The sequence below is a fragment of the Anser anser genome, assembly GCF_964211835.1.
Source record: "Anser anser genome assembly, chromosome: 1".
In the NCBI taxonomy this organism is placed as follows: domain Eukaryota; kingdom Metazoa; phylum Chordata; class Aves; order Anseriformes; family Anatidae; genus Anser; species Anser anser.
Genome location: NC_139720.1, coordinates 99,710,911 through 99,738,134, shown reverse-complemented (window position 1 = coordinate 99,738,134; position 27,224 = coordinate 99,710,911). Strand labels below are relative to the sequence as shown.

Sequence of the window (27,224 nt, the reverse complement as noted above, 5' to 3'; positions counted from 1 at the left end):
GGGCCCAAAACTGGACACAGCTTAATGGGTGCTGAGTAGAGGGGGATAAACACTTTCCTCAGCCTACTGCGAACCTGTTAATGCAGCCCAGGATGTTGCTGGCCTTCTTTGCTGCCAGGGCACACTGCTGGCTCATGTTCACCTTCCTTCCTACCAAGGCCTCCAAGTCCTTTTGAGAAAAGCTTCCTCCCACACTGCCAGCACTTCCCCACCCTGTGTTATTGCAGGGGTTCTTCCTTCCCAGGTGCAAGACTTTGTGTTTGTCCTTGTCAGGTTTCCTAACCAACCAGGGTGACCAACCTGATACCCCCTGAGGAGCCTGTGTTGTCCTTTGAGAGTCACAGATCACAGCTGAAATGCTTGCCAGTAAGTCCATTCCCCCAGTTCCAGTAGGTCCAGAGGTTTCTGCAATTTACTTCAGCAATATCAGAGTCCAAAGAGAGAGCATTTCATTTACTCGTCCTACCTCATGGTCTGGCGGCAGCTGGCCAGACCTGGAATAAGGAGCACACTGAGACAGAGGTCTGTTAGGCTATTCAGGACAGAGGGACAGTTTCCACACAGAGATTTTGAGACAGATTCTCCTTTCTTGCACCATGATTTGTCTTAGTACTAAGGCCTGGATAAAGGATGTGAGAAAATGACCCCTTGGGAGCCTCCTTTAGGTAAGAAAACCTAAAAATCTTCCCTTGAATAAGGGATACAAAGGGTAAAGTTTAAGGGCCAGGTTGTCAAAGGTATTTAGGCGTTTTACTGCTCTAGCTAAGGGAATATCTAAAAGCCCATCAAATGCATTAAAGAACTATTAAAGAACTAGCATTGGACTGCTAGTGCCAGACTTGGGCACCCCTTGGTTTGCAATGTCCCCGGTAAAACCTGCAAAATGAAGACCATCTGCTGAGGGGGAGACGAGAAAACTCCAGCACTTAACTACGTCAGGTCTGCACTGAAATAGAGCTTTCAGCAATCATGACAAGTAGAAATGCTGCAGTCCTGGTAAGCCTCCTCGGGGGAGTCAGGACAGGGCGTGCTCTGGGGGACGGCCTGAGGTCAGCACTGTCACACCAGGGGACATCTGGAGATCATCATCTGCTGCAGGCCTGAGCTCTCGCCCGAGATGGAGAGGTGTCAGCATGGTCGAGCCCTGGGGACTCCTGCGCTAGCCTCATGGCCATCCTAGCACCATCCAGGTCTGATGCTGGCACCGCAGATAGTCACAGCTCTCCTCTGGGCTTTCCCCTCCTCACCTCTCATGGTCCCGGCCTGTTTCTGATGTTTGCCTGGGAAAGCCCCCATGTCTTTTGGCCCTTCCTCAGGCTCTGTTGCAGAGCTACATGTCTGAGTCACCCACAGAGGTCAAGATAACTCGGGTGCCTCCAGTCCCACACCAGCTGAGACTTCTCCACTACAACCTTAACCATCAGCTATTCAAAAATAGCATCCTGCTCCCTGATTCCATCAAATAATGCTGCTGCAAATTTCTTGCTCCTCAGCAGGACAGATTATTGCTCTGTCACTAAGCCCAGTTGGCAAACAATGCTGGTTTCTCCAATTGCCATCTGAAACACAACTCAGGCAGGGCAGTCATTGACTCGAGCACGGTGTCACCAGTCCCTTAGCGTCACTGTTAAAGTCTGTGTGCTTCGTGTGGCAGGGCAGAAAGGAGGAGACGGGAATGATGTGGGTGGTGGACAGCAGTGAGGTAATGAGGAGAGGGTGATATCATAGTATAGACACAAGGGCTGGGTGAGGGCTTAAGAAGTAATTTACTGGCACGCGTTTAGCCTGGTTTCCCTAGGAAATGAGGCTCATACAGTCACGTTGGGTGTATATATGTGCACATGCTGTAATAAGGGAGAGGCTGCAGCTTTTCAGTAACCCTTATGAGACACGAGAGAGTCCAGAGGAGCGATATTTACAGTGCCCCAAGAACAGAGAAAGCTTCAGTTGGAGCGTGCACTTTATTAAAAACAGGAGAATACATCCACCCATGAGACATACACTTGTATGAGTCCAGGATTCATTTGCTCTGCTTCTCAGGCAACAGCTTGTTACAGAATTTTAGTTGCATGGCCACTTGGGCATACGTGTGTGTATCTCAAAGTTTTCAATCCTGTATGTATAACAAAATGCTTGGTATAGAAGTGGTAGTGCCTGGAAAGTTAAGTGTCATCAGGAATGAAATATTAATGTACGTAGTAGAATAATATCTTTCCCGCAGAGTAACAGTTCCCAATTTTTTGGCCTATCAGAGCATTGCAACCTTCAAAATTTCAGGCAAGCATCCTTCACCCTTATAATGAAGCTTTTAACTGAAAGTGTTTCATGATACAACTTCAGTTGTGTAGCCAGCGATGATGAAACACCATCTCCAATATGTGAAAACAGCTTGAAACCAGAACTGCTAGTGCTTTTGCTGTCCCCTTACTCTAGTGCTTCTGATTCAAACTCCTTGTTATGGGTCCATCAGGAAAAAGCGAAGATTCCTGATAGATTTATTTCTTATTTGCTTAGCTGATGCACACTGGTCCTTTGCAGTTTACATTTTCAAATAGTGAAAGCAAGTTTGATATAAAAGTTAACATTTCATCAGATCCTCTGTATTCGGTTGTAAAAGGTGTGCCTTTGTATAGACTGTTAAGACTCCAGTGTCCATGCCGAGATCATTTTGTGCTGCCTGTGATGGGAGAGAAAACATGCCCTTCTGCTAACTTGATAAGCTTCCCAATGCGATAGACCTGCTGCTCTACCTGCAGAAAGGTACTTTTGTAGCTGGAAAGCCATAGCTGGTCGCAGTTTTCACATCCGTACCCCCACAAATCCCTATGACTCTGTCACTCCCGTCACCTTTCCATGAAGAGCTAAGGACTGGTCTCTCACTGTCTGCCGGGATTACCCAGGCCTCGTCTTTACACACAACTTCTATCTGATCTAAGCAGGTAGCTGTAAAAATGTCTCTCTTCCCTCATGCTCCTATGGTAACATTCTCTTGTTCTAGTCTAAGAGATGCTTTTTGATTGTCACCCTTACCCATCTCCATGTATAAGGACTAACTTGAAGAAATATGCTTTTATAGACTAAATGCCAACATGTAATGGAGGATTAATCCTTTAACTTGTGCTTCATATTCAGTTCTTGGATTACACAGGGGGAAAAAAAATGCTCATGGTGACCTATATAATCCAGCACAATGGCTAATCACGCTTACATGAGGTGACTGCCCATGTTAGCAGGGAGAGAGCACAGGAGCTAGGAGATGCCTTCTGGCAGAGTGTTCCCAAGCATGGTAGAGTCATTTGTACCTCTGGAAACAGATAGCCTCCTTGCATAGCACTGCTTGAGCAGATCAGGCATCAAGAGGCCAGAAATCAATTAATCTTTTAAAATATATTTATCATTTGCCACTCGTTTTTGCTTATTGTGGTGGTTGTATCAGGGTGGCTCAGGATGAGCCTGATTTTAAGATGCTTCTGCAAACTAGAGGCTGGCTGAGTTAGCCATAACTCTGCCAGAGCTGGGTCAAGGCAATCAATTCACTCCAAAACAAAGATGCATGTTGTGAAGGTGAGTTTAAAAAAGGAAAAATACAGGACAATGAGAACCACGCTGCTCAGCATCAGCACTGAAATAATTAGACATCTCTTCAGGCTAGATTTATAGGCCAGAACCACGCTCAGACAGAAGCAGAACTTGCTGGGGAGGGTGCTTTTAAAAGCAGAATTAGTAGCAGTAGTCCTAAAAAGAAAACAGAGCAAGGCAGCAGAGCCAGAGTGAGCACAGTGAAAGTGCACAGCTCTGACCTGATCCAGGATAACTCTTTTCTAGAGTTTGCCCCTTCCAGCAGGATGCTTGGTCCCAGTGAAGGACGAGGGAACACGCCAGCATCTCCCACGGTGCCTGCCTGTGTTCAGGGCACAGCAGAAAGCAGGGCGAGTGGACAGCTTGTGGGCAAGCACTTGGTTACAGAGCAAAATGGGATTTCTAAAGCCAGCAGCGTCACTTTTGGTTACAAACAACCTCAAAACTCAAGGAAAAGCTCTTGACAGCTGGTGTCACTCACTGTAAGAGAGGAGATTTCTGTATTTTAGGCACGGTCACAGAGCACACCCGGGACAGACAGTCTCTGCCTTGCGAGGTCCTGCCTTCCAGCCCCGGCACTACCAGTGGCCTCAGAAATTCAGACCTGAAGAGATGAAACAAGAGGATCACGGTTAGTTACACGCAAACCACCACCACCAGCCACTTCAGGTGGGATTCACCATCCCGCGGTCCCGGCAGACACGCAGCTAACTGGTTAACCCAGTTAACCCAGTTAACCCAGTTAACCCAGCTAACTTTACCCAGCTAACACCACAAGGCCAGGGGTTCGTGCTGAGGCATTTCCACCTCCCTTCACCCCATGTACCGCCCCTCCGTCCATGGCCAGCACTTTGGTCCATCCATCGGGCTGCAGCCCGCGCCCCGCTTTGGCACGAAGCCCCATTTCCACAGGTTCTTGTGGAAAAACCCCGCTGCGCCCCGCTTTCCCGTGGTGCCAGCGGGGTCCCCACACACGGACCCTCTCGGGTCCCCGAAGAGGGGCCGTGCCCGTGCCCCGTGCCCTGCCCGAGGAGGGGGTCGTCGAGCAGCTCGGCCCCCCCCCGGGGCGCCCCAAAACCCCCTCAGGGGCCCGGGTCAGGGAAGGGGGCGGCGGGGGCCCGGCTGCGAGGCCGGGCGGGCCGGGGAGGAGCCGGGCCCGGGGCGGGGGGAAGGCGGCGGGGGTCGGGCCGGGGGTGGAGCCGCGGGCTGGCGGGTCGGGGTGAGGGGAGCCCTCCCCTTCCCTTCCCCTTCCCTTCCGAGCCGAGCCGAGCCGGGGAAGGCGCCGCCGCGACCCGTCCTGTGCCGCCCGCAGCATGGTGAGCGGGGCCGGTGGAAGTTTGGCGGCGGCCGCCTCCCCCCCCCCCGCCCCGGGCCCCGACCGGCTCTCACCGGCTCCCCCCTTTCCCCGCTGCCTTCTCTTGCAGGTCTGGAAAACTCTGCCGCTGCTCTGTGCCCTGCTGGCCGCCGCCCGGCTGCGAGCGGAGGTAGGCGGGGGGCTGCGGGGGGCTGCGGGGGGCGCTTACAGCACTGGGGGGGGGCCCGGGACCCCCGCGGCCGGGCTGGGCTCGGCTTGGCACCCCCTGCCCCTCTCCACCCCCTTCATCTCTTCTCTCCTTTTCTTTCCTTTTTTATTTTATTTTTTTACCCCCCCGTTTCCTGCCCTGACCTCCTTTTCTGCACCATTAGCCCCACAAACTCGCAGACCCCCGGGGGCCGGGTTTAAGCGGTGCCCGACCCCCCCCCCCCCCGGCGCTGCAGCCTCCGTAAAAGTGAGGTCAGGGACAAAATATTTGATAATTGTGGCAGGGAAATGTGGAAGTGATTTGAAGCAAATGAACTCAAGCTGGGCTGGGGAGGACGGCCGAGCGCGCTTTCCGCAGGGAAGCGGTCCCGGCTGGGGGACGGGGTGGGTCGTCTTCCCGCGCACATTTTTTCTCCCCACATATTTCTCCCAGATGGCCAGCCCCACCCTAGAGCATCACAGTTTGGCTCTGCGCAAAAATGTATAAACACTTCTGATTCCCTACAGAGAGTTTTCCCCTTCCTCCGCCTTCCCGCCGCGGCTCTCTGGGTTGTGGCAAAGATGGGGTTCGCAGAGGAAAGCCGCTCTTCCTCCGTCCCCGTCTCTTTTCGGCGAAGTCCCCGCAAACGCCGGCCTCTCGCCGGCGAGATGAACAATGCCAAAGCTGTAGCACACGAGGTGAGGCAGGGCGGCCGCGAGCGGACCCTGTCCAAGTAGCTCTGGTGGCAGCTATCGAGAAAACCGAGGGGAGCGGGACTGAGCAGCCGCGTGGGCTAGCGTTCCGCAGCTGCATATACATGATAATATTGTAATAGACTTTCTTCTCGAGGCATGACATACTTATGTAGTCAGCATTTCCGTGCATCCCCCTCCAACGCTGTCCTGAAAAAGGCAGAACGGTTTTATCCGTTTTTCTTAGGAATCATAAATAAACTTTAACCATTTCTGGTCAACGCGCAGAAAAACCTCTGTCAGAAGGAAGTGCTCGGCAGCGCATCCGTAAGATGAATGGTAATAACAGCTAAATAATAGGGGCAGCGGTCTGAGTAAAGCATCGTGGAGCCAGTAACCAGCAGAAACACATCAAAGATGTGTTTGGCCTTTGTTTTCTGATTTTACTGGCGCCACTAACATTGTGTCGACTCCTGCGTTTCACCTAGTGTACTCTAATTAGGAGACCCTGGATGGCTGCCCAAGTACAAGCACTCTAACATTTCTGTGCCTCAGTGTCCTCATCTACAAACTGAAAGTAAGAAAAATGTGCAGCCATTATGCTCAAAACTTCCTCTTAAAAGCCAGTTCACGCTCGAGTGGATAAATGAATGATTTGGCTCTGAATGATTTTTCCGAGGTAATGGTCTGGGTGTCAAACCAGCGAATGTTTTGGTTCAATTCCAGCCCAAGTTCAGCAAAACTTGGGAGTGACACCTGTGGTTGGTTCCAGTTTCAGGGAAAATTGACACCTCAAACAACTTTTCTGTTGGGGTTGAGTCTGATTCCTTGCTGCTGAGTGGTGAGCATCAGGTGGTCACTCCCTTCTATATGTTCTTCACTACCACTGCCCGGCATCTCTGGCATTTAGTAAGATTAGTGTGGCATTTTCCCATGTGGTTTTCCCTCTCTAGATTTTGGAAGTGATGACTCTCAGTTTCTTCTGTTTCCGCTGCAGTCTGCAGTTAGTGCCTTTCAGTATGTTCGGAATATTAAGGCTGAGCCTTAAGCTTCTAATCCATTTGTAGGCAAAACTGTATCTGAGCGGTACTGGGTTTTTGCAGAACACTCATTGCTACAATATTGTTAGGTACATAATTAGAGTCTTTAAAGAAAGAAAGAAATTGCTTCAGTAAATGTTCCTGGCATGATTTTGTGCAGACTGGAAAATCTGAGACGTGCCAAAACTTGGGAGCTTTTCTTGGCCCGGTTCAGTAATAGTCACAAGAGCAATAGACGGTGAACTGTACTCCTCGGATGGAGGCCAGCCACCAGCTTCAGACAGCACTTTTTGTCTCTCTTTTCCTGGGTCAGACTTGCAAGGAGGAGGCCGTTTGCTGGTGTTAGCAGGGATGCTAAGGAGGTGAATCTGCTTGTGTTCTCGGCTCGGGCTTTCCTGAGCAGATGTGGGGGGGTTTGGGGAAGCATCCATCACGACAGAGGAAAAGGGCGAGGCTCAAAAAGTCTGATGAACATATTAGAAGTTAAACGGCAGGCCCGTAACTTGATCAGTCGTTCATTTCCTGCTGGAGCAGTTGCCTAGTTAGCACTGGAAAGGAGTCCAGTCACTGTTTGACTGCATCCATGAGGTCCAGGAGCACTTCTACTGGTGGTACCACCATGCTTACACCAGTGTCTTGACATGTCCCATCTGGATACTTGCTCCAAAATAACAGTGAGGGTTTTACTTTTTTCACTGTGCCTTAAGCCAGATCCCAAATCTGCAGGAAAGTTACTTTTCGTTGTGGATTTTAAATGTTAACAAAGATTTATGCCAGCAGGAGCATATTGGTGCAGGCTGTGGATGGATGACCTTGCCACTTTGCTGTCCATTCAGATTGATCCCTGAGACCTGTAGCTGTTTCCTTTATCTATCCTTAACCCATTTCTGGCCAAACAAGCCTGCCTTTGGAAAGTGTTGTGTAAACAGTTTAAGCTGAGTTAGCTCATTTTGGCTAGAAGGGAGGCGGGCTAGAGGATCTCCTCTTGTGAGGAGATCTACTGACAGATCTGAGGGGGTTATAACCCCCAAGCAGCGCAGTGATGACAAGCATCTGGGAGCAGATTTATAACCTTTTCTAATAGCACAGTGTTTGCAGTGTGTACATCTGTTGTAGCCCTGGGATTAGTTTTTTTCACCCACCTCCTTTTCCCGTTGTATAATTTTTCCACGTGAAAAGCCGCAAGGGGGTGTCGGAGGGAGAAAAAAACAAAGGTTTCGGCCAAGTTCTGTTTGCTAAACTCACCTGAGTGCTTCCTCTCCATCCAACTCGACTGCTTCTGCACATAAAGGTGACAACACTCCACCCCTTCAGAGCCAGAAGTGTGCCCCTTCTGCCAGCAGAGTGCTCTTGTGCCCCGGGGCAGAGGAAGCTGAGAGTTCAACTGGTCTTCATAAAGCCTCACTTACTTCCTCCTGTTGGGCTGTTCGCAAGAGTAAGCCTCCTTTGGTTAAACTTTTCCCACGTTTTTGCAATGATGAAGACTAAAACCTGCCGTCTTGATAAATTAAACTTAATAAATTGCAGTTGAGCTCCCGAAGCTCTAGGACAAGGCCATAATTTGGACCTTGAGCCATTGTTTTAAGAAGTATCTATTTGGCTTTGAAATTTAGTGGTAGTCTTGGTGCTTATTTCTGTCCTCCTGGCATTGATATTTGGTCCGCGGCAGTGGAAGGGAAGGATGCTGTGGTGCCTGTCATATGGGTAATGCAGGCTGTTTCTAATCTGCACAGTGCATTAAAACCCAGCAGTTACATGTAACCCGCTAATGTAATAAAAATACAGCTTCCCATGTCTTGTTTCGCAGGCTCATCTTCAGTGGGAGGAAAGAATTGCATTTTTTTTTTTTCCATGAGCTGATTTTGGAGTGATAGACATCTTCCTCCTTGGAATTCCACCCTCGAGCTCCAGACCAAGCCCTGCTGGTGCTGCACCTCGAGGCAATAAGTGCATTTTAAATGGGGAGGTAGGGCAAAGTGATTCTGCCCTGTGCAAAGCCTGTTTTTTTAATGTGCATGCTGTGCCTTAGGACTGTGGACAGTCAAAGGGCTCAGGGGCAGGCAGGCGAGCCAGGCAGTTCCTTCTGGGGCACCTTGTGCCATGCTGAAGTCACTGGCCAAACACCCCATGTGCAAGTGCTCCTTTCTGCAGGGACCACAACCTCCGAGCAGCAATATGCGTGGTGCAAGCTCTGAAACAGAAGCCGTGTTGTGTGGTGCTCAGGTCCGTGTGACACCCTAACGCTGCTCTTCAGATGGAGCTGTGATTTGCTGTCAGGTCGGAGCTGCTTTGTACAAATTCACCGTAGCTAAGTGAATGACTATCTGCCAGGGTGCAAATTCCTTGCGGGTAATTAACAGGGGGCTGCTGCTGAGGGCTGCTGAGGAGGAAGGGACTGGCTGAAAGGCTTCTCATGCCTGTTGTGTTTTCCAGCTGCTGTTATTGGTACAGCTGCTTACCCATCAGGAGGCACTGGGGCTGCTTACCCATCAGGAGGCACTGGGGCTCCTTTGATCTCTCTTGTGTGGTGTTACCCGAGCTGGGGAATGTTTTTCTTTGGACAGAAGAGAGTTTGTCACAAATCTCATCCAGGTGTGTCTTTCCAGGCTCACGAGACTCCTATTACCATGCTGCTTTTACCACATATCCTGAGGTTGGTTCCCAGAAATGCTGTGTTTAGCTGCCTTGCATCTACCTTCACAGAGGTGTCGGCTTCTGCTGCACTGGGGTGTCTGAGCTACACTGTGAATAACCAGCATCAGTTTGGAGAGATTTATCCCTCATGGCATAGTCTCCAGCTTAGAGGAAGAGAAGACTAGACTGCTGTAATGCTGCGAAGCTCCTTCCAGAGCTGGCTCTGGGTGGCAGGCACTGGGATATACACGTCAGCTTTCCCTGAGGCTGCAGACTTTGCCACAGCTAGTGGGTTATTGTTGCATGGTTTGGGTTGGAAGGGACCTTAAAGCTTGTTAGGTGTGAACTGGTTGGAGCAGGGGCTTATTTGCTCTTGCACGATGGGGCTCTGATTGCAATTCCTAGGCATCCTAGTACCAAGTAAACAAGCGTCAGATAAACAGCCCTGGAGGCTTCAGAAAGCACAGATAAATACTACACGAGCAGCGACTGCATAGCGTTTTCTTACTGTTTGCTCTCAAATATGCTCCAGCTCAGAACAAAAGGAGCTGCTCACCAGTAGGTACTGGGCTGAAGACACCAGCCAGCAGTAACTTGAGATTACATCTGTTCTCTGCCGTGCAAACCACTACCCAGAATTTCCTATGAAATTTTATTGCCTGCTCTATGCTGAAATCTCTCAATTATTACACCATACCTCTTCATTTTAACATGGTGCCCATAGTTGCCTGGGGTAGTGGACAGGTAACTAGGGTTACCCATGAGAGGTGATGGAGGAAATCAAGCTTGTGCTCCAGTCTGCACATGTGGAATTTCTTGAGACACTGCACCTGATGTGGAGCGTGTCAAGGGGTCCATAACCTGGAAAAAATTTGGAGGCTCCTTTTGGATAAACAGGCTTGGAAAGAACAAAAGAGATTCGGGATGGATGATTGGGGAGGGATTTGATATCTTATTAGCTCAGCTGCAGGTGGATCCCACGTTTCCACTGTTTGACAGCTAAGCAAATATTTTGGCAGAAGAAACTAAACACTGCTTGAAGATTGGAATGTGTTTTGTCTCACTGGGGTGAGGGTACTCATTTTCCTGCGCTGCTGAGGAAAATACTGAATGCGCCAGGAAAACCAGGAGATTGAGAGGAAGGACTTGTTGGAGCCCTTCTCTGTATGGCCGTTGCAGGGTGGTTCCCTGTATGGAGTTTCCTTTGGCTGTACCCTGTCAACTGCTGTCCCAGAGATGGACCTCTGTTGTGGTTTAACCCGGCTGGCAGCTAAACACCACACAGCCGTTCGCTCACCCTCCCCCCTCCCTCTCTGGGATGGGGGGAGAGAAACGGGAAAGTGAAGCCTGTGAGTTGAGATAAAGACGGTTTATTAAGACAGGAAAATAATAATAACAATAATAATAATAATAGTGATAATGGTAATAGTATTAACAATAATAATGTGTAAGAAAACAAGTGATGCACAATGCAATTGCTCACCACCCGCTGACCGATGCCCAGCCTATCCCCGAGCAGCCGGCCCCCCCACCCCGGCCAGCCACCCCTATATATTGTTTAGCATGACGTCAGATGGTATGGAATACCCCTTTGGCCAGTTTGGGTCAGCTGTCCTGGGTCTGTCCCCTCCCAGCTCCTGCTGCACCCCCAGCCTGCTCGCTGGCAGGACAGAGCAAGAAGCCGAAAAGTCCTTGGCCTGGTGTAAACACTGCTCTGCAACAATTAAAACATCAGCATGTTATCAGCGCTCTTCTCATCCTAATCCAAAACATAGCACCCTACCAGCTACTATGAGCTACTTAACTCTGTCCTAACTGGAACCAGGACAACCTCTAAGCACTTCATCTAAATACTGTCATACCATGTAGCGGACCCCACAGTAGATAGCTTATTTTATTGTTCCTTCTCCTTTATCCTTGCCTAGTTTCATTCTGCCACCCTTTTAAACAGCAGTGAAGCCATAAGCATGTGAACTTTTTTTTTTCTCTTGATTGTATCTCTGTAGAGGGCCTTGCAATGCCAGGAGCAACAAACCAGACTGAGGGAACAATGGAGATGAACAGAATGAAACAGCATGGCAGAGCAGCTGGGTGGCAGTGGTAGGCGCATAGGATTTGCATGTCTTATGCTCCAAACCAGGATAGCAATGGGCTTGGAAGAGCAGAAGGACGGGGTTGGAGAGCTCTTTGTCACCCACTGCTGGTTGTCGTAGTACATGTGCCTCCTGATCCCACCCCTGCTCCTACTTCAGGGTCTGAGACAGGATCAAGAGGCCTTGGGAGTATGGAGCTTTCCATGCTTATTTCTTAATCAGCTTTTCCCCACAATCAAAGTTGCCAGGAAATGATGGTAGCTGCAAAGGTTACCTACAGCCAGAGACTGCTTCTTTATCCGGGAGGAGACATAGGGAGGTAGCGGAAGGACCTGCTGCAGTGGTACCCATGACAAGACTGAGGCTGGAGCCTGGCACTGTCTTCTCAAGGCTTCCAAGTCCGGGAAGGGGAGAAGAGGGAGTTAAAACCTTGGAAGACAAGGAAGGAAGCAAGAGTGGGGTGATAGGATGGGCCAGCAAAGGAACCAGCCCCTGCTGGAGTCATGTCCTAGCACGGGAGCCCACAGCCATCAGAAACACCACCCTGGGCTGCTCCTCCCTCATCACCCCGCTGCCAGGGCGAGGGATTTTGGGGTGGGGGCCGGGGGCAGAACAAGGGGTTTCTGCCTATCTGCTGGGACGGATGGAAGAGGGGGCGTTCAGCAGGTGCTGGCAAGTTGTAGGGTTAGCCCCCAGCAGCAACATGCACTCTCCAGGGATGGGTTTGGTTGTGGAGCCTGTTGCTGTTTTCCCGACAACAAATCGATCTGGAGCGCGGTGCCTGTGGGGCCCCTGCGTGCTATAGCAGCCCCTGCCATTTCAGCGCTGGTAATTGTAGCCCGGAGCCAAGAGCTTTCCTTCTGCATGATGTAACTCCTTGCATATGTACTCTTTGCTGCTCTGGGACTTTCTTCTCCTCCTGTGTTTTGGCCACTTTTTCATGTTTATGTTTGAGGAAGCTGAAGTTATGAGGGATTGGAATTACTGTCTCGTTTCCTATATGTAGGAGGAAGAGATTTCCTCAGGGGATTTTTACTATGTCTGGATCGTTTAGTTGTCTGGGTGAGTAAAATTCCTCAGGGATAACCAGAAAGGTTGTGACCCAGCTCCGGTCTGCAGCACACTCATTCAAGCCCAGGAGGCTGGAAGATTAAGGTGGCAGGAGACCAAGCACTCACGTCGAAGGCATTGGCTTGAACTTGGCAGAAAAGCCCTGGCGTTCCCGTCTGAGGACAGCATGTTTGCTCCGCATGATGCAAGCTCTGGGGTGTTCCAGCCCCTGGGCGAGGAATTCCTCGTGAGTGATATTGGCCTCATCTTCTTCGGTCGGTGCCGCCTTTCTGCAGTGTCCCTGCAGTGGCAGAGCCACGTGTGGCAGAGGCACCGCTTCTGATGGAGATCCAGCCAGCTGTCCCTGGGACCGGGGACCAGACCCGTTGGTAGAGGATGATGTGGCAGTGAGCAGGGTGAGGAAGGAGGACATTTTTCTTTCCTTTTTTCCTCTGTTTCTTTTAAATTGCTTGATTTATGCCCAGTCCACAGTTACAGAGCAAGTCTGGCACACACACTTGCAGATATTATTCCCTGCAGCCCAAGCTAGAGGGGCTGGTGACAAACACAGTAGTGGTTTCAGGGGTGCTCTTTTTGGGATCCTTCAAAGCATTCCTCATTAAAAAAAAAGACCAATTCTTCTACGAGGTTTTGCTGCATGCCCAGGGATTAGAAGCTGCTTGTACAAACTGTAGCCATTAGTGTCTTGTCAAATCCAGTTTTACACATCCCTGCTAAGTGATGTCCCCTTCCTGTTCTGTGAAAGATGATACCATGCTCTGGAGTATCTCAAAGTCAGTAAGTTAATCTTGATGGCCTTCTCCTATGAACAAGGGGACCATCAATCTTGTTATTCTGTCCCAACAGTCCTAATTATGCGCCTGTGCTTGGTGATAATTGGTGTCTCCCCTGTGCAGTTGCACACACATCACAGGTTTATGGGGCCCCTCAGCTCCACGCATAGCCCACCTCTTTTCATCTCCTTCGAGCTCCCTTCCTTCTGTCAAATCAGAACATTTTTTCCCTGGCTGCCTGAAGAAACAGAGCTTTATGTGATCATCTCTGCTTGTTGGTACCTTTGAACTTCCTCAAATAACTTTTAAACCCATCAGCCAGTTTCAGCCATGTTTAGCAAAGGGTATTAGGTTCCTACAAGATACTGTGTGCCTCTAAGGTTTGTAAAAATAAAGACTGTGGTACAGTAGAAAGGCTCTTTTACAGCCCTTCCTGAGGGAAAAGCTCCAGTGTGAGATCAGCTTTTACTACAGACCAGAGAGGCATTTCGTTGAGTATTCCCCTTTGATCGCAGTTTGTACTTTCTTAGTCACCAAATGCAATCAGCCTCAAGACAGGAATCCGTAGGAGACAGCTTGTAGAACAGCTTGTTGTTGCTCCTCTTTGCACTTTATGGTTTATCCTTCCCTCTTTGATACCTTGGTGCTCAGAGCTGCGTGCAGCCCCCCAGGAGTGTGTCATGGAGGAAAAAGGGCCAAAGGACTATTAATCTTGGGGTACAAGGCATGGTTTGTTACCCCTCGTACAGAGCCAGCCCTTTCACAGAGTACCTTGCCAGTAACTCCAGTAAACCGGGTCTGGCAGTGGGGAGCAGAGCAAAATTTCCAGTTGTTGCAGATTATTTGGGGTTTCTGATCTTCCTGGGCAAACGCTGAGTCTTGCAGTGGTATGCGAATAACCCTAGTCTGCATGGTGTCAGTGCAGTGCCCAAACCACTCCTAACTTTATGCACGTGAAAAGCTAAGGAGACAGGAGAACAGCTGGGTGTGAATATGTCCTCACAAATCACTGCCAAGCTGCTCTGCAGTGCAGCAGCGTGCATCCGCACGATGGGGTGAGTTAGGCTGTCCTGGCTGCAGGTGCAAGGTCAGCAGTCAACCAGCATTAAACAGAGACAATGGTGGTGGCGGTTTTGTTTTGTTTTGTTTTCAGTTTTATGCTTATTAGCTGTGGGGTTTTGGTGGGGGGCAGATTAAAGGGGTCTCTGAGCAGATGCGGTTCAAACATCTTCAGAGCCTGCCTGTAGGCATGAAGAGAATGCAAGCAGACTCTTCTCACCAAATCTGTTTGTTCCTGCGCTTAGCATCCCACCATGATTTGCGTGTAGGCTTTGGACAAGGCACTTAATTCCTCTGAGCTGTGGTGTTCACGTCTGTGAAACAGGAACAACAACTGCGCTGTGCCTCACAGGAAGGTTTATGAAGCTGAATGCATTCTTGTTAAGAGAAGTTTAAAAGCTCTCGCTCGGAAGGTGCAGCAGGCATTGCAAAGAGTTGTTATCCTTAGCAGCGACAGAAATAGTGAGGAGGGTGGGGGTAACGTTTGGACTGGAGTTGTGGTGTGATGGAGTAATTTATTGACAGGCAGTAAAGATGTGCTCGTATAGGCCACGTCTGAGACGGAGCCCACCGATGAGAAGGAGGAGGTGCTTGGATGTTTCGATGGAGGCAGAGGAAAGGCATGAAGGGGGAGAGCTGGGGTCCATGGCATCGGTGATCGTGTCCCTAGAGTGTTTGCTCTCAGCAAGCATCTCCTGCCATTTGTCGCTCAGAGGGAGCAGCCCGGAGGTGTGCTGAGAGGGGGCACGTGGGCACTTGACACGATGGTGACACAGAGCTCCCCGTGAGCTGCAGGACGAGGGCAAGTAGAGATTGTGGCACGGGGCGTACTCGCTTGCTTCCCCTGACAGGTCTATTGAAGGTTGACTAGGGAGAGAAGATGGGTTAGCGATTTCCATTGGTTGTCATGGTAACTAATGGAAACTACTTTTTTTTTTGTCTGTCATATATGAAGATGTTTGTTAAAACAACTAGGAAACATTTCTCTCGCCTTTTCTTAACATTTTCACTGCTGCCTTCTGGACTTAAAAAGCACATCGTTATCAGTATATTCCTAGGGAGGTTGTACAGAGGTTTTGAGTGCTGTGAAGTGTGCACTGGGGATGGGCGCTCGGAGTAGGCCACTGCTGAGCAGGTCTGTGTGCTGAGCCTTTTTGCACCCCAAAACCTTCTGCAAGGCTCTCCTGTGAACATTTTCTCACCAAGAGACCGAAAAGTTGGTGCCCAAAATCGCAGGTTGGTTGAGTGCTGTACCCCATGTAAGCAGATGATTAGCTACTTGGAGAAAAAAAGAGGCTGGATGAACGGGAAATAATAATGCCAATTTATCAGCCAGTGAGTTGTCAGGCTTACTGACACAGTGACGGTAAAGAGCTTTGAGGATTTCAGATTAAAGGTGTGGGTGAAGCACAACGTATTATTATCACTATTTCATGTAAACAACAGCATGTCTTGTCACTAAAAATATGGCTGTCTACCAACTCTACTGACACTAAAAGGAGCAATTTTCTCTATAGATTAGTAGATGATGAGGCCATAAGGAGCTGTTGTGCTTTATGTCTTACGTCCCCTTGCCTACTACAGACCATATATCCAGCTTTGTGATGAATTCCATTTGCTCCGGACTCTAAAGCGTGTCCTAAAAAACATCTAGTCTTGATTAAGTAATTACCACAAATGGAAAATACCACTGTGTTTGGTATGTTGCTGCAGCGGTTAATTATCCTCGCGCTGTTACACCTCATTTCTTGCTTGCATTTGTCTGGTTTTGATCTGCAGATGTTGAATCTTGTGCCTGGTGGCGGAACAGAAGAGGCCTTCAGTACCTTGCGTCTATTCCCCACCAGTACAACTGTGGTCTGTGACAAGGATCGCGGCCAGTCTTGTATTAGGCAGGCTGAACAGCATGAGCCCCTCAGGCCGTCCCTGTGTATGGGATATTTCCTAGCTGGGCCTCCACATGTTGTGGTCCCCTGTCCCAGCCTGGTGGCTCTGCCTGTGAGGGGCTTCCTCCTTGCTTTGTGGTGACAGGACATCTCCACGCGCTGCTGGTGGGAATCCGTATGGCCTCGAGCAGTGCAAATTGTGTGAAGAAGAAAGGCAAAGCCAGCAGTGCAGCCTGATATAGTGTTGGGGAGATCACACCCAACGTTGGAGGCTGGCTCTGTTTATAGGTGTAACTTGGTTTGGTTTATGTGCAGGCGTCAGGCATTGAGGCCTGCACATAAACTGAGGGGGCACAAAGAGAAAGCCGGCTGCCTCCACTCCAACAAACGCAAGCCATTACCGGCAAGCATGACCCAAATTGGATGCAGTTAGAGGTGGAGACAGCCAGCTTTCTTGCTATTCGCTCCACCCTTCTCAAAAGATGAATTTCTAACCAAATAACAATACGGAAATTTGTTCCAAGAGCAAATCTTGCTTGCATGCTGTCCCAAGGGCATGGGCTCAGCTCTGAGATGTGCTTGTGCAGGGCTTGGCACGATCTGGCTGCATCTTGACTTGGACCTTGGGAGACTTCTGCACTTAAAGTGCACAATAAAGATTCAGATGCTATTAAAATACCCTTTTTTGTTGCTTCGTTTCCAGCTTTGTCTTTAAATATGGATGTTTGGGGCTTTTGTCTGCTCTGAAAGCAAGTAGGAAGTTCAGTGCGTTCATTGTTCTCGGGTCCTCTCCAGTTCTCGCCTCAGGAAGGCTGTGTGGGTTAGGGTGAAGGTTTGTGCTTTCATAGCTTGAAGGCATCTTTCTGCAAGGCAGCCTTAACTGGGTAGCGCAGGCATTCAGATAAAAAAAAGGCTTAGGCACTTTTCCTGTGAGCAAGCTGGTTGGAAGTCTTTTTCTATATGGTCATTTATGAGAGGTGAGAGGAGATGGTTCGCTTGTCCGAAGCAGTGTTTTCATCCTATGTTCTGCCTCGAGCTCAAAGCCCGTTCTTTAATCAAAGTCTGGCAAAAGGCAACCAACTCCTGTGTGCCTCAGGGCTGTGATTTTTAAACTCAGAGCCAAATGTTCTTGCGACGTGTGTCTGTCTGAAGGAGCAGTTTTGCAGTGGGTGCTGTGCAAAAAGGTGAGTGCCTCCCATGCTGCTCTCTGCATGCAGCTCTGTCTCCCTCCTCCTCCTCCTCCTCCTCTATGCTGGCTCTGGCTCCTGTGCTGCTAGGCAGCTGAAAACTGAACCCTACCCAAAAAAAAAACCAACCCTCCAGTTGATGCAGATCTTTTAGCTTTGCATTCTTTGTCCCTGCACAGGCGTGAGAGAGCTGATGTGGGAAAACCCAGCGCAGGGAGAGGAAAGGGCAGGACCGCCTCCGCAGCCGTGGCTGAAGACTGTCTTGGGTCACGAAGCCCAGCAGTAAGGCAGGGTCCTTTGCCCCTTTGCTGGCTGCTCCTTCCCAGGCTGGTAGCCCTACTCTGAGCTTTCTGCCAACCCCCTGTACCCAGCCACTGCTGCCCCATAGCGGGGCTGAGCTCACAAGGGTCATGGCAAGGGGCTTGGAGACCACCAGCAGAAACATCTCTGCTGGGATGTGGTGGCAGCTGCGTGAGAGGAGGAAGAGGAGGTGCCTCCCTCTCTGCCCTGGCCCGTCCCCTGCTACTGACCACAGCCCCCATGAGAGAGGCCCCTTTGCTGGCTGCTCCTTCCCACTGAAACACAAGAGCATTAACTCTTTCTCAGCAAACTGTTGTCTGTCCTGATTTAAGTCCTCTCCCACAAAAGCCGTGTCTCGGGGAGATGTGCTGAAGTGGTGGCACTGGTGTGAGGCTACACATGAACTTGTGGACAGCGCAGGGCTGTGGGGCTGAGCCAGTGCGACCCCCTGCCCAGCCCACCCCCATCCATCCTGCTTATCCTGTTAGGGTCAGAGCTCTGCCATGGGGGGGTCTCACTGCAGGTTTTTGTTTGCTTCCTGTTTTGCTTAGTGCAGGCTTCCTGTGTGGTGCTGGATAGGCAGCTGAGACCCAGGGCCATGAAGATGGATCTGTCTGTCTGAGGTTCATGAAGATCGAGGGAGTTGTTCTTAAGTCTATTAAATGGTGGTACAGGTCTGGGCCCAAGTACTTCAAGGTGGATGTCCTGGCAGAGCACAGTGGTCCCCCTGCTCCCACGTCAGCACATGAGATTCCTAAAGGAGAGCTTTCCACCTTGTGACCGTGTTTAGTTGATAATTTGGTGCAGTTCGTGCCTGTCCTCAGGAAGTGTTCATGTTGCGCTGTCTGAAGAACATATTTACAGCTATCTTGGCTTTAGCACCTCGGACTTTAAGTTTAGCCAGCAGGTGTTCACGCAGTAAGTACCAGAAGTCCCAAGTTTGTTCCTTTTTGCCTCGGTCCCATCCAGCAGCATTATGTGTTTCTAAGAGTTTGCTGAAAGCATTAGGTCGTCTCGGGGAGAAGTGCCTGTATTTGCATCATTATTTTTGATGGGATTTAGCTGTTAAAAGTCAGGCACACCGCGTACTGCTGGCTGCTGTCCCGGTGTTAGTGTAGTCTGATCCCGCTGCAGTTGCATGGTTTCTAACAGGGAAGGGGGAGGGGGGAAATTACAAATTACAATATCTTGGCTGAGATGAAGGTACAAGACCCAGGCAAGATGAAGAAGTGCAGTAAATTCCATGCATGGAGCATATAGAAGTAGAGCACGTGTCTCACGGAGCGTTGCTTTGTGTGTTTGGTGGCATATGAGGAGGGGAAGAAACGACAAGGTTTAATGGGACATTGATGTGACCGGAGGAGCAGGGTCAATATGGTAGAACTGTGCTGACATCTTGGTGTTTCAGAGGATATGAGGCTCCTGAAAGCCTTGTGTTTGCTGTAACAAAAGACTTGGATTTTTTTAGAGGATTAGAGTCAGGCAGCTGAGGTGCTGAGTGACCATGGATGCCTGCTCCACCTTTCGGCTGAAATCGCCACCACACAGCAGGGGTGACTGGACAGGCCACAAAGCGTACCCTGAATATGTGGATTGACAACGTGAATTTGGGTTAGGTTTACTGCGATGGAGGAAGCAGTAAGCAGTGACATGCCAGTAGCTGCTTCACCACCTTTTGGCTCTCTTTGCTGTTCAGCGAGCGTTTGCTTTTAGAGAGAAGGCAAAAGCAGTGTCTCTTATGGATACTTGATTTAAATCTGTTTCTGCACCCTGGACTTGATGCTGCTGGCTGTGATGCTAAAGGCTTCTCACGTTCAAGTCCCTTCTCAGAGGCTGGAAATAATCTGTCTTTATGCACGTTTCATGGAGCCAAGGGTGCCAAGTGTTACTTGCTCTTGCATATGGTATGGGTAAGGATTTGATGGTTCATACGGAAGGTGAGAATCAATGTCAAGTCCCCATGAGCGAAAAGCTGCTGCAGATCAGCATGCACGTGATTCCCACTCATGTTCACTGTATGACACTTGGTCCCTCTTTGGTCAGGGCTGTTTTCTTCTGGGTTAGCACACTGAAATGACTCAAGTCTTTTAAGTGCTAAAGCACTTAGAGGGAAAGGAAGGACTTGCAGCCAACAGCTAGATTGGCGTAGGCTGTCATAAAAATGTTGTGAATTCCAGTAAGTTGTTCATTGCGGGCTAAAATTATTTACAGTACCTTGCTTTTGCCATGGGATAAAGGAGTACATGCGTGCTGTTCTTTCAGCTCAGTGGGATAACTTTTTAGAGCTGGTATCTTACAGGTACATCTCACCTGTCAGCATGCTAGATGCACCTTGAAACCTCTACAGCTTCACAGGGTCTGGGCATTGGGCAGAGAAAGACTGTGGCAAGCTTGGCAACTTTTATCCTGGGAGACCTGTAAGACCTACAACAAGGAGGTTTTTGTGCGTCTTTGGGTAGGGGTGTTTTTGTTTGTTTTTCATTTTTATTTCAAACTAAGCTAGCACAGATTATTGGAGATCCAAAAAGTAAGGTTTATTTTCTCGGAAAAACAAACCAAGATAATCAAAAATTGAAATGCAGTGTTGTGTTACCAAACCTTTCGTTGCACAACATTAGATTTCCAATAATGCAAAACCTCAAGGCAGCTTGCAGAACCCTATATCTGTTTATCGTGGCTTGGTACATTATTATAATATCACATGCTACTTCTAAAATCATTGTGGGGGGAAACAGATTGCATTATATTTATTTCCTGCAGCCTATATGTTTGTACGAGTAGCATCTAGCGTAGCTGTTCAGCATGGCAAGCATAACATCAAGTGCATAAGAATAATGTCTGCACATACTTAAGCAATTTGTTCTCAGTATTCAAAGACTACCATTGATTTCCTGGTGTGCTTGAGTCAAAGCCCAGCTCTAGGAACACATTTTAATAAATGCTTTGGGTGTGTGAATTTCCTGGGTTTTCTTAAATCTCTGTTGAAAAAGAAAAGCCATTGTCCCTTCTGAGTTTGCTATCATAATTTTTTTCCGACTCACACCATTTTACCACTGAAATCTCTCCTCTGCATAGGAGAAGAGGGTCTGGTTACATTAGGAATTATAAAAATAGACCATTCCTGCATTCAGGCACATCGCTCCTGGAGCCCAGCCCTGCAGAGGGCTGACTTAGGGTCAGGAAAACTCTTGGCTGTGTTATAGGTGGCTCTGGCTGGAGCTGATGGAAGATGCTCCAGTTCTTACAGGGGGCTCTGGGCTAGTGGGGACGTGATCGGTTGTGGTAACTCCTGCAGACCTGGTTTTATCTTCTGCACCCGTGGCTGCCTCCCCCTGGAGCGAGCAGTAGGCAGCCAAAGCAGCCTCTCAAACAGCAGAGGAGTCAGAAGAGAGGCACGGCAGCGCCTTCTGGAGAAGAAGCATCTTCCTTAACTTCTTCAGCCCTTTCGTGTACCTGTTTTCGTCCAAGTCTCTCCTAAGCTGCTAGGGAGACATTTTGTTCTGTTCTTCCCCTCCTTGGATGTGTGGCTGCGAGTCTGCAATCTTGCTGAAAACCGGCGGTCGTCAGCAGCTCAGTCTGATACCTTGGGCTGTGAACTGTAGTGGCTGAGGCACAAGCGTGTATTTCTTTCTGCTGACTTTATTAGGGGAGCAATAAATTCTGGCTGGCCGGCCAGGTGGACAGCCAGGGCTGGCAGACAGCTGTGAAAGCTAATGTCTTCAGCTGCTGCACTTGGATGTGCCAGAGGCTGCCTTCTGAAGCCCTTAGTCTGCTTCAGTTTTATGGCTACGGGAGTTCATTTTTCCCTCTGGAAGTAATGGCAAGAATCCACTTGTTCTCCCGCAGCGTCCAGGGACGACGTATGGTCTCACTGGGGCTTCTCCTCCCAGCCCCGGCCGCGGAGCCTCCTGCTGAGGTGCACAGACTTGGCTGCCCACGCTGCACCAGCTGGGGCTGTCCTGCTCTTAACGGGAAAGGCAAAAATTGCGTGGCCTTCTTGCCCGCTTACTCGTCACGTTCATTAACCGGGAAACTTTCTCCGCCGAATACCGACGTTGTTTATACTACATTAAGCAAGGGAAGCGCGCCAAATATTTTATGCTTGTTTAACTTAAAATACATCCACAGTCAGTGCGCTCCCCCTGTCTTTGATTTAGTTTTGACATAAGGCGTTTACAACACCGAGTTTCCAGCCTGCCTGGTGTCTGTACGGTTCCCCAAACGAGGGGATCCGTAGCGAAACATCAGCTCAGCCATTTCTGCAGCGCCAGTGTGGAGGAGGACCGGGCCACCGCCATCTTCTCGTGGAGCCGAGTGCCCCAGTGCAGGAAGGATTTGTCAGGTGGTGTTAGGCTGATGCTGTGGGTTTCCAGAGAGGTTGAAGGCTTTCGTTTCCCTTCCATGTTTCTAAGCCTTTTCAGCATCTCTAAATGCCAGGCTATCTGGGGGGAAATACAGCCCTGGCAGAAGAACCAGAGCAGCTCTGACAATTTCCTCTTTGAGGAAGGAGGTTGGAGGGAGGCGTGTGGGCATGGATACGAGAGGCAAATAGGAGAGCATAAGTCTTCTACAACGTGGTGCCAGGGAGGCCAGGAAGCCAACCTGAAGTGCTCAAGGTCACCTCAGATTTAAGGCAGTACACAGGGAACCCCAATGGCTGGAAGCATCGGTAGAGCTACAAGTGCTTGCAAGCCACATCTCAGATACTCCCTCTGATGAGAGGGGCCTAACAGAGCTCCCTGACATCTGGCTTCTTGGTAGTTGGGAAAACATACCAAAAAAATTAAATTAAATGAACAAGCAAAAAATCCCATGGAAATAACCTGTCCCCAAGCCAACTTAATTGGCTTTGGCAACTGGAGATCTGTTGTCTGTGGGGAGATTTTGGCTTCTGCTGCTGCTATAAACTTTCAAGTTTCTGGGACGTTTCCCAAGGTCTAGCACAATCACCTTCGCTGCTCAGGAAGGAACGGCTGCTGTGCAGGTACCGTTTACTTCTGTGTGAGCCACTGCCTTGCCATTTTGTCTTGCTCCGTTACCTTTCTTTCACCTTGGCTGCCCCCCATCCCACGTTGCAGAGCTCCAGGGCATAAATCCACTGAGCTGCAGCTCCAGGTGCCGTGAAAAGTTTATTTCTGCTGGGAGATACGCGCCGCTTGGGCAACTGCTGCTTGGGTGACCAGGGCAAATGGCACTTGGAGGCAGTGCTTTGTGCAAGAGCTGGCTGCCCAGGATGGCCTCAGACCCTCCAGGAGCGAGTGCTGCAGGGGGTGCTGTGCTGCCAAGGCAGCCACGGGGATGGAGGAGACCTGGGACCAGCGGTGCTGAGCTCTGGCTGAGGCTGGTTCGACGTTTCTCAGCCCTGCTCGCCTTTGTGGTGCAGAGTATTTGTAATTACATTTTGCCTTCTGCTGCATCATCTGTCTCAGCCCATTAGAGCACTTGCTGGTTAATTACTTAAGCTGCCATCAATCCTTACATTAAGAGTTATTACATCTCTCTTACTGTGGACAAAAACAAGAAAATGAAGCCATCACCTCCAATAGTCTTCATGCTCCTTGTAGAGATGTGGCTGCAACCGCTGAGTCCATGCCCCTAACAAGAGCATAATGCTATGCTTCTCTTCCAAAACAAAATAAAAAACAACAGAGGAAGGTCAGCAGCGAGGCAGGAGCCACCCACACTCTTGGCTCGTAGATCCAGGCGCTTGCTTGCTGAGTGTCTGAGAGGGGCAGCAGTTTCTCCAGCGGAGCAGCAGTAATAAGGGACAAGATACAGCCACCTTCACAGGCAAAGGGTCTGTGGTACCTGCACACCTCGTTCACACTGGTGCGCATCCAGGCTCTGAGTTGGACGTAATGGACAGTGACCTGCAGGAGTAGAAGGTGAAGTGGTCCCCCTGCTTTTCATTTCATTGCTCCTCGCCCTACCCCAAGCCTGTAAAATCCTGCTTCAGTCCCTGCAATCACACAAGAGAGCTAGGGTGGGTTCAGGCAGTGTGATCAGGACCTGCAAGCTGTAAGGGGAAGGATTATTCTTAACAGCGACTAAAGATTCAGAAGTGGAGTCATCAGACTCTAGAAAGGTGACTGAGCGCATGCAAACTGGTAATTTCCGTACTCACACGCTACAGACTTACCTCTTTTTGCAAGCAAGAGGTACCAGGGTGACTCCCCTGCCAGATCCAGGCTCTTGCAGTGGCAGAGGATTGCTCTGCATTCTTAGCAAAACAACTTTAACAATTCCTCGAGCACGGACAAAATAACTTAATCATGTTCTCCGAAACCACTGACCTTTTCCTGTTGACACTTGAAAAAAGGAAAAGTCAGCCTGAGGCAAACACCTGGGATGGAAAATTTCAACCTGAGCAGTTCAGTGCCGGCAAAGTTATCAGCAGTGGAAAAGGTGGTTTCATAAGGGGAAGTGTCAGGCTGCTTTTCAGCATTGGGTGCTACCCCTTCCACCTGTAACGGGGCAGGGGGACACCTTTACAGCACAGGCAGTCGATTCCCAGAATGGCTGCGTTCCCCCAATTTTCTCTTTCTGTGTGGTGTTCAGGATGCTTTCAGTCAGACATTTCATGGCTTCTCCATCTGCCTGGGGTTATTGCTGTCACCAGCTGAACTTCAGACAGCTTTGCTGGGATTAGCCTAGACATGGGGGATTATTGAAATACCTGTCGAATCTTGGCGATCTGCTTTAAATTCATTCCCTTTAGTACTCTGAACTCAACTCTTGCTCCTTACTCCCTGATTAGTAGTCTAAGTTATTGCTGATGAATTTATTATAAACACCAGCACTGAGATGAACTGACACTGAGGCCATTTCATGCGTGCCATCGAGAAGCCTTTGGATGGGTACAACTTCTAGTTAGCAGTGACACTGGGGCACAACTGCAAGTAGTGCAGAAACAAAAGCTTGCATAACCCAGTTATCCAGGGTACAGGTTGTGGCCCTGGTTCTAAATCTCCTCTCCATTTCTGAGCAGTGGAGATATGTGCAGAAAAATATATCTCCTGTGAAAGCTCCTCTCGTCTTCCTATCTCCCCATGTAAAATTCCTGCACCAACAGCTTCAAAGACAATGCTGCATTGCTCAGTCATTTAATACTGTGGAATTCGTCTTGGGAAATAATATAATTGTATTTTCTTCATAACAGAGCCATTATACTGTCGAAAGCAGAACTTTCTGTTGCATTAGCCAACAGCAAGCAGAGATTGCTGGGAAAAGAAAGTGCTTAGCTTAACCTAAATTTTTTACTAGCAAGAAAAACGGAGTGAAAACAAAATGAATTTATTATGAAATGGATTTGTTTCTGGGCTTTCTTATTGTGCTGTTTGCTTTCTTTGAGGGCATTTAGAGCTGATCAGCAACCCTGGAGACAGAAGTCCATTATTTATCCAGCGAGCAGATAGCAGTGGAGAGGCAGCAACGCAGGCTCCCTCCCTCCCGCTCCAGTCCATCCTCTGCATCCCTCCTGCATTCCCGGATGGGACCTCAACTTTGTCCTGAAGGGATCATTTCCAGTGGGGCGAGGACAGCTGGGTGTGATCTGCTGCCTTCAGATGAGGATGCCGAGGGAGGCAAAGGGTTTGCTGAAGGCTACTGGCTGCTTGGGGCCAGGTCCCCGCACGTGTTCAGTGCTTCGTTTCTGGGAGCTTTAGCTTCTCCCTTTCAGAGAGGGGAATGAAGCGAGTGAGCCAGATGTGAGCTGGTCGGGCAAGGAGACGTCTTTCTGCTCATTCCCAGACAGGTGTAACCAAAGAGCAAATCCATTCTGCTTTCCTTCTCCATCCCTTTCCTTGCATGTCACATCTCGTTGTATGAGGGATTCTTTTTCCCTGGAAGAAACATGAATTTGGCAGATGTGACTTATCTTCCTGATTGTTATCTTAGCCAAGCTTGCATTGTAACAAAAATATTGAATGCCATTTTGAAATTTTTCTTTGCCGTCTTCTGGATGGAAAATGGGGTTAGGCAGCATATTTTCACCCCTGATTTGGCCAGCCCCCAGATTTCCATTGCAATGGAGGATTTTTCTGTCCCCTGTTTCTTTAAAAATGTTATTGATAGCAGTCAAAACACAGACTACTTTTATAAAAGACCATTACTTATTAAGAAAGACATCTGTTATTACCATATATTTTCCACCCTTATGCTGGGCAGGATTGGGGTATGAAATGCCAGGGAGGTAAATGTGTTGTTCATGATTAAGCATAGAATTAGTATATGAATAAATAGGTAAAAGTTGGCCATGAGTGCAATAAGTCTTGGCATTAGAGGAAAGCTCATAGCTGTTAGAGGGTTTTGAGAGCAGGCTTTCAATGAGTGTCAGAAAGGCAAAATTAACATCCTTTGTTTGGCGTTGTATAAATGGAGTTGTATTTAGAGGGGCCACTGACAGCATGGAGATGGAGGATGACTCAAGAGGTGCCTCCCTGCCTTGTGTGCTTCCTACACGTGTGTGATCCTGCTGGGAGCTCTGCAATGACTGTGTCACCCAAAGGCAAGTGTTTGTGGTGGAGAGCGTTGCTGGAGAGCAATAAGACGAGCCTCTTGGGAAAGAGGGTAAGGAGAACGTTTTTATTCCCGACTCCTTTGGGAGAACACGTGCTTGTCGTCCAAGTATCATCACTAAAAAACAGTGGAAATCCCGTTAAGTTTCCTTTTGACCCAAAGAGCCAAAACCCAAATTCTTACGTAAAACTAAAAGGATTCTAAGACCACGACCGCCAAACACCATTAAGAAAACCGAAAACTAATCGAGGGGGAAAAACAGTTTTCAGCTTGACACCTTGGAGCAACGAGAGCTGCCAGCAGCTGGAGGAAGTTCAGCGCTAATGACCAAGGTCTGACACTCGAGAAGAGAAATTAAGCAGCCAGCAGGCAGCAGGACAGGTGGTGTAGCAGAGACGCATCAGAGAGCTGAGTTTATTGCCAGGAGCACCTTTGCTGGGAACACCTCACCGCAGCAGTGGTGCGAAGGTGGGCTGGTATGTTTGCTGGGCACAGAGCTAGCTCCGCACCCAGGTGGGCACCCGCAGCGTTTTCGAGGAAAGCCAGCGAGCCAGGAAAGCATGAGGATGCTGGAGCCTGTGCATGCTCACGGCTTTTTGTCTCCAAAACACAGCCTGGCCAGGCCACGGGGCAGAAAGCAAAACATCCTGGGACGAGTTCAAAAAGCACTAGAGAAGAACTTGCGCTTTTGGAGGCGGTTCAAGCGGCGATCTCTCTTCCAGGAGCAGGGGCTCCGGGAGGTGCGGAGAGCGAGTGCTTGGGTCATTACCAAAACTGAGATAGGAAAAGGCTCCTCTGGTGTCTGGGGGACGGGGAGCGATGGGATGGCGCTGAGCATTGGAGAGGGGCTGAGCAGAGCGGGGTGAAGAAGGGTGTTTCCCCGGTAAAATT

The 27,224-nt window shown here is 49.4% G+C and overlaps 1 protein-coding gene and 2 long non-coding RNA genes across 3 annotated transcripts in view; 2 read left to right on the top strand and 1 right to left on the bottom strand.

The window, feature by feature from the left end:
• Positions 1 to 2,069: 2,069 nt before the first annotated feature.
• On the bottom strand, positions 2,070 to 4,677 carry LOC310886870. Its single transcript, XR_014575530.1, has 2 exons — positions 4,341 to 4,677; positions 2,070 to 4,183 (listed from the first exon to the last, which is right to left on the bottom strand). It is a non-coding gene; the product is annotated as an uncharacterized lncRNA (long non-coding RNA).
• An 80-nt stretch (positions 4,678 to 4,757) lies between these two features.
• FSTL1 (follistatin like 1) overlaps positions 4,758 to 27,224 on the top strand; it is a 42,860-nt gene continuing 20,393 nt past the window's right edge. Inside the window, exons 1-2 of the mRNA XM_083811986.1 lie at positions 4,758 to 4,895; positions 5,004 to 5,063. Coding sequence (XP_083668112.1) covers positions 4,893 to 4,895; positions 5,004 to 5,063 — 63 coding nt within the window. The 5' untranslated portion in view covers positions 4,758 to 4,892. The remainder of the gene's footprint in view (positions 4,896 to 5,003; positions 5,064 to 27,224) is intronic.
• Positions 5,076 to 27,224, top strand: part of LOC310886863 — a 29,208-nt gene continuing 7,059 nt past the window's right edge. Inside the window, exons 1-2 of the long non-coding RNA XR_014575502.1 lie at positions 5,076 to 17,798; positions 18,368 to 27,073. This is a non-coding gene — a long non-coding RNA (uncharacterized lncRNA). The remainder of the gene's footprint in view (positions 17,799 to 18,367; positions 27,074 to 27,224) is intronic.